The following is a 15380-nucleotide window of genomic DNA, read 5'->3' on the forward strand; positions in this document are numbered from 1 at the left end:
CTACTGAAGCATCGCCAAAGATCTTGCAATATTCATCCACTATCTGCACAGTGGCAAGTAGATATATTCCATACATGATGTGGAACAGTGGAAGTGATACATGATATTTCAAGAGAATTACCAAATTCCGTTGTTGAATAGATACCTATTAGGCTATTCCTCACAATTTCCCAAATCCGTATTCCGTACTCATGCGCCATAGGCTAATTCTGCACATGTACAAAATTTTGGTACGCCTGTTCAGGAAGTGAAATTTTCACTTTGAGTTTGCGCCAAGTGCTGCCAAGTTGCCAACTGCGCGCAACAATGGCTCAAAAAAAGTCATTATGCACAGAAAAATTCCCCAAAAACATAAATCATCATTCCTGACTGTGGCACTACACTACACCGTGCACACCCTGGATTCTGATTTTATTGGATCATAATGCTTCCATGAAAATGCAAAATGATATAGCCTAGCCCTAGCCTAATTACAGCTGGAAATTTTTCAGATAATTATAATAATAATGTTGGAAACTTGGATTTAGCCTCTAACAATAATAATAGGCTAAAACAGAGAGTAACTGTGAATCATATACGTAAAATTAGTTCAGTGTGGAATTCTGTATAGTTAATATATTCTCATGTTAATATATGAAAACATATCGAAAAATCAACCCTACCACCGCGTTACACCACCTCACCTAAAAAAGGTTTCGTTCATTTGATTAGAAACAACATAATTATTCATTCTCTTGCACTTAGTATACGAGTGATTAGTTCGACTCTGTTATGAGCGATTGTTCGACTCTGGATGATCAATGTTAGTTCATTGATCATCCCGCTAGATTGAATACCTAGCGGGAATTATCCCGCTAGGTATTCAATTCAGTATCACGATAGCTTACATGTGAAGTAGTTCTGATCGTCTGAACTCTGAATTGCGTGTTTAGTGTCGCATGATGGAAATCCCTGCCTAATGATTACATAATGAAGTTTAGTTCATTGCGGTCAATTTAAGAGACAAACTTTTAACTAACTAATACTTTATATAAGTCTAAGTTTAATTGTTGAGTGAAAGGTGCAGGCATAAAACTTCCAAGTGGTTAGGTACTTTATTTATAGAAACTAAGCAAGTTAGCCTATGTATTTTATGCCTTTAAGAAGTTCATTTTTTGCCTCAAATAACAATGTTGGATAGAAAAAGTGGTCTTGGTGGATCGAAATAATATATGAACCTTCAAAATTAGAATTCCATCCTGAATTAGTTAACTGGTAACCAGTATACCAGACCTACTATACTAATTAGTAATTAGGTACTACACATTTTTCATTGTAGGCTAGCTAGATTCACTGTTCAGTTAACTTCAGACTTCAGTCTGTTCACAATTCACAACAACAGCGCCAGCCCCAGCAGACAACTCAACTCCAGTTGAAAAATTATTTCCACTGTTGAACTTAAAATTTTCGGAGACGACCAAACAGATGGCATATCAATAAAGGAAACGAAATATTAATGAGTTTTCGACATTTATGTCTTTTAAAAACTCTAGTGATCGATGATAAACAGAGGCATCGCAGAACTTAGGGTCAATCTGGAAATGAAACTAGTGAGCTTACACGGGATGCTTTTTTGAACCTGTCTGACAAACTGAAACATGGATTTTTGTATTTAAAAATTATATGAAATATTGCATTCTGAAAATTACATTGCGAAAGAGCTTCAAGAAAATTCTGAAAGCCTTCCAAATTACTCCACTCGAAAAGTCCACTTCGATGAATGAGTGTTGTTTACCTTGAAATGGGATTATTAACAAAAACACACTCTGCAAGCATTTGCTTTTGTTCAATTGTGCGAAGCGTAGCTAAAAACGTATTTTGATTTATTCAATGCAAGATAACGCAATAAGTGACAAAAGTAACAAGTTCAAAATAAAATAAAATGTGACCGATGAAAAATTGATTACAAAATATTTTGTTGATATAACAATTTTACAAATAAAGAGATTTCTAGGGGGAAGGATAATAAATAATTAATAGCCCAAAAAATTTATAAATAAATAATATACTTGAAATTTCTTCAAATGACTTCAACATTTAGCGAAAATTTTTACCGAATTTCATGCTGGTCTCCTAATCTAACACTTTGGTCTATTTTCTCGGTTTTAGAGCTTTAGCGGCCAAACGTTTGAGTTTGACTCAAATAATCTCTTTTTATGTATTCAAAATTACTGAGTTATTAGCAAGTACTCATGGCACGGTTTATATCCCGCCAATGAGAAAGCATGAGCTAGAACCTTCCAGCTGAAAGAGAGAGTTGAACGTTTGCCGCAGCCATGCAGCTATGCGCGGGCGAATGGAGTCTCACTGCATCAGTGTTTGCTGGTCCCTCGGTGCTGTCAGGTAGCCACAACAAACAGGCTTCATTTGTCATGAAGCGCATTATTTTTTCGTGAAATCCCTTTCATAGATAACCAAAATACATATATAATTTAGAAGGAGTATGGTGACCAATTCTGTTTCCCTTGATAACAAATCCTAAAATTAGGCATCTTCTCCAACTAGAAAATTTAGATGATTATGTTCGAAACGTGTTTTGACTCAAGTTTTGTCAAGTGCTTAGGTTGGAATGAATTACGCATGGAGGTTTATCCTTAGATGGTTGCAACATTGAAGTCTGCATAAAATTTGTATAGGATCTAAGAGAAATTTTGCTCATTAGGGGCCGACACACTTCAAGATCATAGAACAAGTAAGAATTTGACTTTCTTTATCTGTCACTAATCCAGATTGAACAAAAACCCCATGAATAGGCAATACCAGTACAAAATTATTTCATTGGTGTGTTATCTTTTGTTTGAAGGTGCCTGTCATATTGCCTGATATTCACATTTTTCCCCCACATTTCCAGGTATTCAAATTTTTTCCCTCATCGTCAGAGTAAGAATCGAAAATTATTAGTCTTAGCGCTTCCTTATTTTTAATCCCACCTTTCAAACTTAAAAATGGCAATATTTATATACATAAAGATATTGATATAAAATGCAAAAAAATGTCCTGATTAACTTTAAAATGACAATATTTATCTACATAAAGATATAAAATGAAAAAAAATGTCCTGATATCATGGAAGAAATGCAATTATTCTGCACTAATTACCAATCAAAGTGTAGCACAATCTAACAGTCATTACTCATTCCATAATTTCCAGAGCTATTATTGGAGTGCATCAGAGCCCTCATACTCGACAAATATATTTCACTCAATATATTTGTAAGCAACGTCTAAAACATCTAACCCAATAGTCGTCCAAGCATGTGCTGAAGGGGACAATACGCTGCCAGAAATTACTACGTAAGAAAATGAAACGGACAAACAGACTAAAAAATAGTTGCAAGTTATTATGCTGTTCATTTAATATTTGCATGAATTTGGTGCATCCAAGCGTTTCGTCTTTGTCATCAAAGCCCTGATTGAAGGTTTTAAATCAGTTCATTCGATAAAAAATATTTCTACATACAAAAGTCCTGTACCAATAATTGAAAAATTTAAATTCTTGTACAATGCTTCTATCAGTACCTATCGGATTGCATCCTATTAACGCTTGTATGAACTTAACTTGGAAGTTACCTGCTACTGTAGGGAATGTATTTTCTCAAATCAATATTTGAGATATACTATCTGGAGAGGTCGGGAAATAAGTAAACAGCGTGCACACCAACGTATTCATAATCTTGTTGACCCGTGAACCTGTTATTCAATTATTCGATTTGGTTCAAATCTTAGGCACTGAATATTGATATTTGCGCGATGTAACGTAGTACAGAAAACAAAGCTTCGAAATTTAAGCTTCAGAGTTAAGGCAGTAAACTTTCTTCTGTTATTCGTGAATTACAGTAATATATTATGAACACAAATTAGTGAAAACTGACGCCTTTTCAGTCATCATATTGTCACATGCCGGTCGTGTCTCCGCTATGCCATTACGTTTGCTTCCACTACACAAAAATTCTTACATATAGTGATATACCAACCGGGAAGCTTTATTATAATTGTTCCAATGAATAAATAGAGTCCGTCCAATACAAGGACAATTTATTGACAAATGACGAAATAAAGTTGTGACAGTTTTGAAACAATTCACTAGAAATTATTGTTTCCAATTGAATTGAAAGACAACTTTATACTATGCACAAATCTGCAAAGTTTTCCTGTAGAAATTTTGATCGACTTGAAGCTAGAGAGCGCTGCTAATTCGCGCCGACGAGATCGACAACAGCGAGCGCCGGTAGATGTCCTCAGCGGCAGCGCGCAACTTTCACCTCACGTTTTTATATTTTGGCCTGAGAAAGTGTTACCAGTTCTTCCAGCTTCACCTACTGCCTCACTTGCGCCTTGACACATGCACATTTGTCGACCAATGCTGGAAAGTTTTGGATATCATTTTTAACTCAAAACAGAAATTTATAAGGAAGATGTTATAGTTATAACATTTAGGTAGTTATAGTTATATGGAAAGTTATAAGGGCACTGACCGTGCATTCCTCCATAATCATTACTCTCGACGAGGATCAGGCATTAAAAATATGGTTTTAGAGTTGTTTTTCAGAATCGTCATGCAGCCACCAAATTAAAACAAATTCGTTCACATTATTTGCCGCATAATAAAAGATTAATTGCTCTACATGAGCTCAAACGAAGATGCATTTCCGACAAACGCGTAAGGCAATTCTGTCGATGTTCCTTCAGAGGCTTTTTTGCAAGGGATGAATGAAAGAAAGAACGAGTAAATCGAAAGCCACTGACCTCGTTCTCCTCCGTCTTGGTTGCACCGGCTGACTACGGCTTACCACAGGCCGCGATTTCTTATCTCGCACTCGTAATGACCCCATGGATTTCTCAAACGCATAGAGCATCGCCTGACTGGTGGACAAGGGAGCTGCTGCTGGTCTCGCTCTCGCGTCGTGCTTATTTGGTGAAACGTACTGCTGTCTGAAGTTGATGATGCAGCAAAGCAGTTATTGCTCGCTTAGCAATTACCTACTGTTTTGAAAGAATTACAAGCTTAAGAATAGAAAACTGCTGTGATGAGCATTTAAGGATCGAAGATTTATTGCAACTACGCAAGTCCAAAGCCAATATCTTGCTCCCTGACTAGCGGAACTTGCTATTTTGACTCCAGATAGCTAATCAATATATTAATCAGAATAAACGTAGAAATTTCATCTGAATGGCCAAAAATCTGCATAATAATTACCAACGCTTTCCAGAGCCTGAATATGTGCAAATAAATGGAATGTAATTCGTTCCTCGGGAAGTAGGACGAGAAGCGAATCATTTGGAAAGCAGGAATTGTCATGAATTATGGAAAATTTTTGACAATTCCTGGAATTTGGAAAATAGTAGTTCATAAAGAAAGATAATTGCCGAATAATTTTAGAGGTAAATTTAGTCGGTATTTCATTGGAGAAGAAGACTATTCTGTTTCTTCGGAATGGATTAGCCAGGGGATACTTTGGACAATTCGAATAGTAAATTGGGTATTGGAAAGACGGATTAGGGAGGAATTAAATTTTAAAGTAGAACAAGTCCAAAGATTCATTTGAAAATACAAATACAAGGATTACGAATAAGCGGGGGCGCAGCCGTAGGCCACAAATTTGACTCTTTAATAAGACCTCATGGAGCCAACGCCTAGCTTCACCATGCATTATCTTTGCTCAGCCTCAGAGCTAGAAGCCGCAGACAACGCTTGAACCCCGCAAGCCAGACAAGCGACACACTGCCGAAAGATAATAGCGCCGTAGGTCTTCAGCCAATGCTTATAAGAATGCTCGCTCATAAGCAGGCTGTTCATCGTCCGGCTTTTCCTACTCCGGCCTAACCACTTCTGGACCACTTTCTAAATTCCTGCATCTCATGAGGTTAGGTTAGGTCCACTCAGGTTTGTTTTGGGCGGAGAAATGTTGCAACTTGGGTAGGTTAGGCCAGAAGAGGTTTTGCCAGATGCAGTATGGCAAATTGGTCAGGCTTACATGTAGCAAGCTTATTTTGGGACTGTAAAGTGTAAACATTCGGCGCCATGGCTTTTAGCACTTGACTTCACAGGCTGTTATGCCCTTTAGCGTTCTTATGTACGGAAAGACATATGAACTAAGTGTGAAGTTTGGCAAAGCTGGAAACCGGCATGCGCCCCTATAGAACTAGCCAAGGTTTTTGCAAAAGTAGACTATTAGTGTAATCTTTGGAAGTAGAATTCTGGGGAAAGTAGAACTAGGAAGCAACACTTCGGAAAGTAGAATTAGTCATAGCTTTTATAGATCAAAACTAGAAATTGATTTTGTTTGAAAATGTCCCCCAATGCGCAGCCATTTTGATTAAATTCAAAGTTTCCATTTCAGTCTATTTTCTGATTCTCTGTACGATTTCTCACATGTTCCATGTTGCTGTGTTGTAGTTGTTGCAAGTCCCAAGTTGTATGCACTGTTAGCAAATTTAAAAAAATTGGAGGAAAATATTTCCACAACTATTGGAAATTATTCACAAGTCCTCGCAATGTAAATCGATCGATTTCGAAGACATTTTGGGCCAATTCATGAAGTCCAGTGACAGAGACTCCAATTAAACTACATCTATGAATTTACAAAATTGAATAAAACTAAATAATTTGGAGCATTGCAGTTCTTACTATCGCTCAAACAACTAATTGCTTGATTTCTTCTTGTTCATTATCTTTGCATTCTGTTGCTGCGTCTCGCATACGCGCGCACAAGGACGTCGTAGCTGCAGCGCGACACGCTCGCTGCGCCGTTACACTTTCGCTGACGTCGTCGATTTAACTACAAGCTTGGGTCGCCCTCGAGCGACAGTGATGGTGAAGTCTGGACTGCAGCACGCAATGAGATAATTCTATATGGATCGTTTAGTAAAAGTTGTAGCCGTTTTCTCTGTATTGCATGTGTGACTAGAGAAACAACGGAAGTAAAAGTAAAATCAGAGGTATGCTCATTCGTTTACGAGTGTGTTTAAGGCATTTAAGGCCTGTATTGTTAAATATCATCATAATAATGGAGTCAAATGAGCCAGCCATTTTTGAAAAAAATAAGTAACCATGAGTGATTTTTAGATAACTTCGTTAAGTTAATTCAAGCCGTATACATAGGTTTATTCAAGCTGTGTTGTGTCCACAGTGAACATGAACTGAATTATGATTGCAAAAATATTCTAAATATATACATGATAAATTATGGTCATTTTTGGGCCAATATTCCAGTAGAGCAACAAATGACAGCCAGGTTGCATTCAATAGTAGGTAGCTTTAGCCATCATTCATTATTTATTCTACCATTTTACATTATTTAGTTAATTATATCCATTAAACCGATGCAGGTTAGTCATAAGTTTCACGATTTGGTTATGGCACGAACGCACAGCCATAAAATTTATTAGGTCAACAGCGTGACCTGAGAGCGACTGGGTTCCTATTAGGGACGGAGGATAATCTATTGTACGAAGGGTGGTGGACGCATACGGGACTGATGCCAGCCTTCACCTCAGCGCAGCTGCGCGGGCCATTGCTCCCCTCGCCACTCAAGGGCGCGGTATTCAGGTGCCCTCAGTTCACAGCCACGCAAGAGGCTTTTAGTGGGCGTGAAAATGTGTTCGTCTGCATCACAAATACTTGACTTGACTTGACAAGTTAGACGCTTGAGGCCTTTCTCAGAGACCTGTTCGTCTCTCCGAGACTATACTAACTTTGTAATATTAGCAAAATTCGGGGGCGGCTGGGTTGCAAAAAAAGTTAGTGTCTAGTTCTGGAATGATGGAGCATAGAGAGTAGGCAGATGAAGCCAATGTTTATCGAGGCGACTCTTGAAAGTATCCACAGATGGTGCTTTGACGACATTCTCTGGCAAGCTGTTCCAGTTTGTGACAATGCGCTGAGAGAAAAAGTTACCTCTAATGTTCAGTCTGAAGTGGCTCTTTTGGATTTTTAGAGAATTTCCGCGGAGGTCTCTCGCTGTACCCATCGCAAAACTTGGGCGTGAGACATCATAGTAGCCATGTAGGTATTTATAAACCTCAATCATATGTAAATATGTATTCCATCCTTGTTATGAACTCGCACAACTTCGCAAGGGATCAAAATTATTCACACTATCAGGCCAATAAACTCTATTTTCGTTAAAGAGCGCAAAGTACGCAATAACTACCCAGCTATAGGTGTAGATGACCTCTGTAGCTGGGCTGTGAGGAGTAACCAAGCAGCCAGAGTTCCAGCTTAATAAATAAACGTAATATTAACCGCAGATCACTTGACTATTGTTATGATGGTCTATTGATAGGACGCAGCCTAGCCGAACTGATTTTCCGTATAAAAGCAAAACGCGCTGTGTGTAAAGTCAGCCACAATTCTGAACAATTGGGCGCAAATTTTAGATAAAATAGAATTGTAGAACGAATATCGTTTGGAAATGAAAGATATCGAAATTTGTCTGGAAAAAACTTTAATTATCGCAGCCAAATATTTAGGTAGGAACATATGATAAATCTTAAACGAAGTATTTTCTGAAAATTTCAGTGCATTTGACTGCTTAAATGAAAATTTTTTTATTTCAGTCTTCGCGAAATGAATCTATGTTGAAAGTATTTGCAAAAATTCCGTGCAGCACCTACCATAGGCCTGCTGCAATCCTCATTCATTGACGATTTCTCCGGCAGAACTTCACTACTTGCTGTCAAGTTTCCATCGTGGTCAATATTAGAAAGCAACCTACGGCGGTATTGCGGCGCCTCTGTTTTTGACTCAAATACAGCATTAGCCTCTTGTTCAAATTATGTTCATTAATAATTATTCAATGCGCATGTAATTGTGTCAAAAATTATAGGTCCTATTCCAAGCGTAAAGTTATATGTTTGCTAATTTTTGATAATACTATAAGATTCTAACCACAACATGAAAACCATCCTTAATTTAAATGAAACATTTTATTCGAATAAAGCTTACCGAAAAGTGTCTGTGAATGTGTGATAAATTGACAGTCCAATTGCAAGTTCCTTCAATCTCACGCAAGACATCAAGTCAATTACCAAATATGAGCCTCCCACGATAACTTCCCTGTATTTCCAGGGACAGAGAATTTTATTTCTTAGTGCAATCATTTCACAACTGAGTCAGAGCTATGTAGGTCACGACGGCACCGCGCGTTGCACTTTCACTGCCACGGAGAGACAGCGCTCGGGCAGCGCCTGCGATGCTCCGCAGACCCACAAGTTCGAGGCGGAACTTGCGACGACGAGCGCTATGCTATCCCGTTGCTATGGAGAGAAGAAATGCGGACTTTTATTCGTGGCTTAAAAGCCTTGTGCAGTTCGCTAAAAATTAACAGATTTACAAATTTTGTGTTTGTTTATTGCAATACTGGCATAGCTGCGCTTCCCCCTGGAAAAATTGTCGAAATGAGCTTATTAAATTTTGATCCGGTTACATGACGAGTTCGAAATTTGGTTTTATCATTCATCGTGGTCATACTTTTTTAATTTTTTGTAGGGTTTGGGCATTATTTAGAATAAATTAGAATGAAACTAGCACCTAGACTCACCTATAAAATGTTCAACCCCAAAATACTTTGTCATTTAACATAACATAGTGATCTCGGCGCTGAATTGTAGGCTTGATGTGGCCTGTCGCAGATTCTTTTCCTTTTCGTGCCTTGTTCACAGAAGATCTAAAATCGTGTCATTTGACCGGATCTTTTCATGACTGACGATAGTTTGAAATAGCTACTCGACTTCCACCGGGTTCGATATGGTGCTAGGCATTTCAAATCTGAACATAGATTTTTCCATAGCTTTATCTAGTCTGTTCTTGAACGCGTTCATACTTGGAGCGCCAACGATGTCATCGGGGAGGCTATTCCACATGTCGGTGATTCGAAGCGAGAAGAAATGTTGACGCGTGGATTTGCTTTGAACACGTAGAAAACAATTTAGCAACTGATATTTTTAACCTATTAATGTATTAATTTAATTAATTTAAATGCAAATGCTGCAACGTATACAACATTTTTCACTATGTACTTATTTTATTGTTCACTTGGTGCAAAATATTCTCACCAATGAAACTGTCTCCCCTGTTCCATGTTAAACTGAAATGTGACGTTTAGTGGTGACTCAGACACCTCGTGTATACAAGACGATGGCTGCAGCTTATGACGGCATTCGACTCACTGACATTTGACATGTACGGTCCCCTCACCACTACACGGCCTTCGTGAAACAAACTTCTTTTTGTTTCCTCGCTCGAGTTAAGTTCTTGTGGGAGTAAATTACTGTGCTTGCGTGCTTCGGGCTGACTTTAGCCTAAAGTACGCTCTCAAATGTACGGTAATTTATTTTTAAATATTTCATTTGGAATCTCCATGTTTCCTGGGATGAGTTGAGACACAGCGATGATATTTAAAACGGTAAAACCGCATTAATTAGTACCTATATGTAAAAATAAATGCATATTTTTTGGAACATTGTGAAGTAAAATGTCTTTGTAAGACTTTATTTTATATCATGAAGAAAACTCCAAGAAAACTTCAATTTTGTACGATCGCAAATTTCAAGTCTAAATGGAAATTGCAAAACTAGCGTGGAGACAAATTTGACAGAAGCAATGTCAAAATACATATATTTTTTTAGATATTGTACGTTATGTTCGTTTTACCCCTATGTACCATATCTGTTATTTCTTATTATTTATCTCAATTAAAACATACTCAATTTCACGAAGTAAACCTTCATACCACATTAATGTTGGTCCTATTGGCTACGTTAGGCCGCCGCTGCCTGGAAGCTTGGTGCCCGCCACTAAATAAATGAGATTTGATCTTCTGTAGCGCCCCGCTCCGACTAACGCAAGTAAGATATCATAAAGAGGTTCCTGCATTACAATATTACATACAGCGGCCGATGGTCATCAAAATAAAACAAATTCGGTATGGTGACACGAACTCTTCTTAAAAATCAGATTTAATCAATTTTGGCGCAGACCACCTCTTGGGATTTATAAAACCTGCTTTTATTTTAACTGAGATACATATTATCTTCAATTCATATGAAAATTTCTTGAAGTTTTATAATATTTTACTGAAAAATAGTTTTAATTTTACGCATGCAAGCATCGGTTCTTTATAATGAAACCGTTCGTTGGCTTCAAAGGAGCTAGACACGGCGAGCTTGAGTTAAGACAACCGCATGAGGAGGTGGCGGGCAGACGATGGACTGGTACGGCAGCAGACGACTCACGGCTCTGGCCGCGTTCCTAACTTGCTTCCTCCTAACCACGTGGCTCGAGTCTGTCTTCAGCGACACTCTTAATTCGCTGCCACTCTCTCGGGTGAGCATATCGCGCCTCATAAATTTATTGTAACCACCCAGGACGATGACAATATATAAATAAAATGTCGTTGTTATCTCCAAATTAGTTGGTTTCTCAACAGCGTTTTATTGTTAAAAACATTATTTTCAAATATTTATCAATTGTCTACAATATTTATCTGCTGAACAAATTGAAAATTGTTATGAAGCAACTTCTCTTCCTGGCAAGCGTCGAGAAACAAGATTCAATTGACAAGGTCAATTTGAATGGATTCTCTTGCGTTATATTGCATCAAACTTTTTCATTGATACGGTACACAGCCATTAGCTCCAGAACTCTCACCGACCTGCTAGATTCTTGAATGGTGTATAAACATTTTTTGAAGACGAAACGTTACATTTATTTCAGACAAAGCGTTCTACGGTAACGCAGATGGACGGCGCTGATGTACAGACGCTACTCAACCAAGACCAGCCACAGGGAATAGAAAAAGTGCGGGTTCAGATCTTGAAAAATCGCTCCCCCCAAGACACAGCCGAACCGTCAGGGCCAAAAAATATAAAAAGACGAAGGAGTAAAGGTGAAGTCCTTCGTTTGAGTCCGCCTGAAGATGCAGTTATTCTGGATTCACACGATGGGATCATCGATATGGCTGATTATCAAGATGAGTTGATGACCTCGCTGCAAGAACGTGAGTGATTTTAACGGGCTTCTCGTCCTCACTGTTAGAAAAAACGGTGAAAAAACGGTCCCACCGGCATCCTAGTGGCCGGTCGCCCCGTGAAAATAAACTGTTTCGCCGTTTTTATCAGATGTTTTACGTATTTCTGGTGTTAAATTGGAATAAAAATGGTGAAACGGTGTTTCTTTTCACGTGCCGACCGGCCACTGAAACGCCGGTATTACCGTTAACGGTCATTTTTCAAACAGTGCTTATGTGTTTTGCATGCCTCAAGTATCTATGAACGATGACGACTTATGTCTGGCTCGCAATCACACGCATGTAAGGTGTCTCGAATCAGACCTTAATCTCTCGGTGATAATTCAAATGATTTCATTTTTAGCATTTGTCGTTTCATCTGATGTAGCAAGTATTAATAACATGCGTAAAAAAACAGAAAATTTTATTGGGAGCTCCCATGGATAATTTCCAAGATATTCATTGATTAACGAATAGATAACTAATTAGTTTAATCAGTTAGTACAAAATGTTATAGAAAAACACTGTTGTATGCCATGTTACGAGTTTTTGTCCTTTCAATAAAATTAGGCCATATCCACCATGACCACGTCGTAAATTTCCTTGCGTTTTAATATTTCATTACTTTGCTAATCAGAATAATCTAATTGAGTATCTGAAAACGGCCATTAATTACGATATTAACGCGGTCATTAATTACATGCGTCCATTAATTACATCATTAAATGGTCATCATATTACATTGTAACAATTTTTTGCCCCAGCCCGTCTAATTATTTACCAACTTCCCATTCACATTCTACCTTTTCCACTCACTTATTCCATACGATCCTTTCCATTAACATGCTCCATTCGACCCTTTCCAATCTCATATTTCAGGCGAAATTTTCAATTCATATTCCATTCTTTCCCATGCTGGAAACGAATTTTTCCTACATATTCCATTCTTCCCCATGCTGGAAACGACTAACACATTTATAAACCTACAAATACAAGTTAGTTCCGCATTCCAAGTCATCGATTGATTTGCTTGCATTTATTTCAGGAGTGGCGCAGATCAGACGCAAAGTCTACAAATGTCTACCAAAGTTCATCTGCGAAGTTCACAGTCAAACTTTGGACACAATCACCACTGATCTAGAAAAGGAATGGATTAACATGTACAGGTAACATGACAAATGTATATGCTTTAGAATTTACACTTTAGTACTAATCGACAAATTAATGTGATGATGTCATCTCTATAATGGATCGATATAACAGATAAATTATGTAGCCACTTATATTCCAAGGCTCGCGTAATATTTTCCTATTAACGACAATGTCTCAATTGTTTCTTCGAACTATTGAACATTTCCATTTGAAAATATCTCACTTCGATCGTAAAGCACAATTTTGATCCAGTAATTAGCTATTAAAATTAAAAATTATACAATTTTAATTCAGTTTTTTTTATTTCGACGCAATCAAGGCTTTGAGACATTAGCCAAAGGACTGAAGATAGTTTCTTGAAAGAAATATGCTGGATTCAGTCAATACTTTCAGTTTTGTTTACTCATTGAAGTTAGAGCATATAACTAAGGCATACTGATTGTATACCTAGCCATTATTTCATTCATCTCATAAATTTCCATCTCATTATTAACTCCATGAAAATATAAATATGTATTGAATTTATAATGCGTTCATTACCCGCAGTCCGAGCATGCTGAGTGAGACTCAGCACGAGTATCAGGTGGCGGCGCATATGGGCCAGCTCTTCAAAGGCTACCAGCCCTCGCCCTGCCACCAGCTCTACACCGGCTGTCCCATCTCCATGGCGCAGATCAAGACCTTCTTGGCGGCGGTCGACAACAAAAGAAATAGGTTATTGTGAAGTGGACACGACGTCGGTATTGGAAACAATGAAACCGTACGGATTGTTGTTAAGGAGCAGTACAATGTAGACGGTGTACCTAGATATAATCAAGAATACAGGTGTCAGTCATGTGGTTAATGAGACATTACTCGGGTATACCCAGTTCACGTACGTGGTTCATGGTGAATGCACCCGAGTGTAAGTGTGAAGTGAGCGTTATTCTAATTCACCCTGACAACTTCGTAATTTTTTGAAACAGTTGGACTATAGAACTATCTGTGGAGGCCATGAAATGTTTTGCCTTAGAACTATGCGTGCTTGTTAGGAATACAAAAACTGTTATAGATTAATACTTACGTCTATGCCAAAAATATATCGATATAGATCGATGTCAACAAATGAATAATCATTTCGGATGGTTTCGTTTCGAGGACGATTTCGATTTCTACGATTTAATTTTGCGTTTATTCCATATTATTTCCTGACTAATCGAATAACACAGGTGGTACATAAGCCGTGCAATTAGTGTTGGCTTATTATCCATTTATTCGCTTCATCATTCAAATCCATTGATCCAATTAGATTTGATAGGATTCAATGAATGAATCCAATTTTTCACTCATTGATCCAATGTCACACAGCAATCAAGAATACCACAGAGGATATAGGAACATAATTATGCTGTAATTCAGGAATACTACAAAGGATAAAGGAACATAATTATGTTGTAAGTCAAGAATACTACAGACGGGAAAGGAACATAATCATGCTGTAGACTTATTTCCTCTTGTTGGAGTGCGAATTTATTTTGCTGGACGGTCATTCGTTCTTCCTAAATTTTTATTCTTATGTTGAATGGTATTTCCCTTTTTTACGGACTGTCATTCGTCCATGGCAGGCTGGCATTCCCGCTTTCTAGTTTGACATTCCTATTCCTATCAGACCTTCTGGTCTAGCATTGCTCTGTGCTGGACAGTCCTTCCCTTTTGCTACACTGCATTCTTCCTTGCTAGATTTAGATTGTAATTTATTCTCGGTATGGACAGTAACTCTGTCATACTGTAGGTAGTGTATTTTCTCCTTGTTGTGCTGTAATTCTTTCTTGCTGGACTCTAATTATATCTTGTTGGACTGTAATTCCCTCTTGCTGCACGGCAATTCGTTCTTGCTGGACTATAATTCTATATTGCTGGACTGAAATGCTCTTTTGCTGGACTGTAATTCTATCTTGTTGGACTGTAATTAATCTTGCTGGACTGTAATTAATCTTGCTGGACTGTAATTTGATCTTGCTGGACTGTAATTCTCTTTTGCTGGACTGTCATTCTATCTTGCTTGAATGTAATTCTATTTTGCTGGACTGTAATTCTCTCTTGCTGGACTGTAATTCTCTCTTGCTGGACTGTAATTCTCTCTTGCTGGACTGTAATTCTCTCTTGCTGGACTGTAATTCTCTCTTGCTGGACTGTAATTCT

At 38.0% G+C, this 15380-nt stretch overlaps 1 protein-coding gene across 5 annotated transcripts; it reads left to right on the forward strand.

Annotated features, from left to right (window-relative positions):
• The first annotated feature begins 2368 nt into the window (after nucleotides 1-2368).
• Nucleotides 2369-15374, forward strand: LOC108664968. 5 transcript variants are annotated; one of them, XM_047883767.1, is made up of 7 exons: nucleotides 2369-2731; nucleotides 10146-10285; nucleotides 10805-10887; nucleotides 11188-11365; nucleotides 11756-12038; nucleotides 13093-13213; nucleotides 13746-15374. In XM_047883767.1, the coding sequence occupies exons 4-7, from the start codon at nucleotides 11246-11248 to the stop codon at nucleotides 13921-13923; spliced, it is 702 nt and encodes a 233-aa protein (XP_047739723.1). In that variant the 5' UTR covers nucleotides 2369-2731; nucleotides 10146-10285; nucleotides 10805-10887; nucleotides 11188-11245; the 3' UTR covers nucleotides 13924-15374. The 5 variants fall into 5 exon arrangements, with proteins under 5 accessions (XP_047739723.1, XP_047739724.1, XP_018007159.1 ...); XM_047883768.1 differs by having other exon boundaries at nucleotides 10157-10285; XM_018151670.2 differs by lacking the exon at nucleotides 10146-10285.
• Nucleotides 15375-15380: the final 6 nt, after the last annotated feature.

Source organism: Hyalella azteca, unplaced genomic scaffold (genome assembly GCF_000764305.2).
Source record: "Hyalella azteca isolate HAZT.00-mixed unplaced genomic scaffold, Hazt_2.0.2 contig13648, whole genome shotgun sequence".
Taxonomy (NCBI): domain Eukaryota; kingdom Metazoa; phylum Arthropoda; class Malacostraca; order Amphipoda; family Hyalellidae; genus Hyalella; species Hyalella azteca.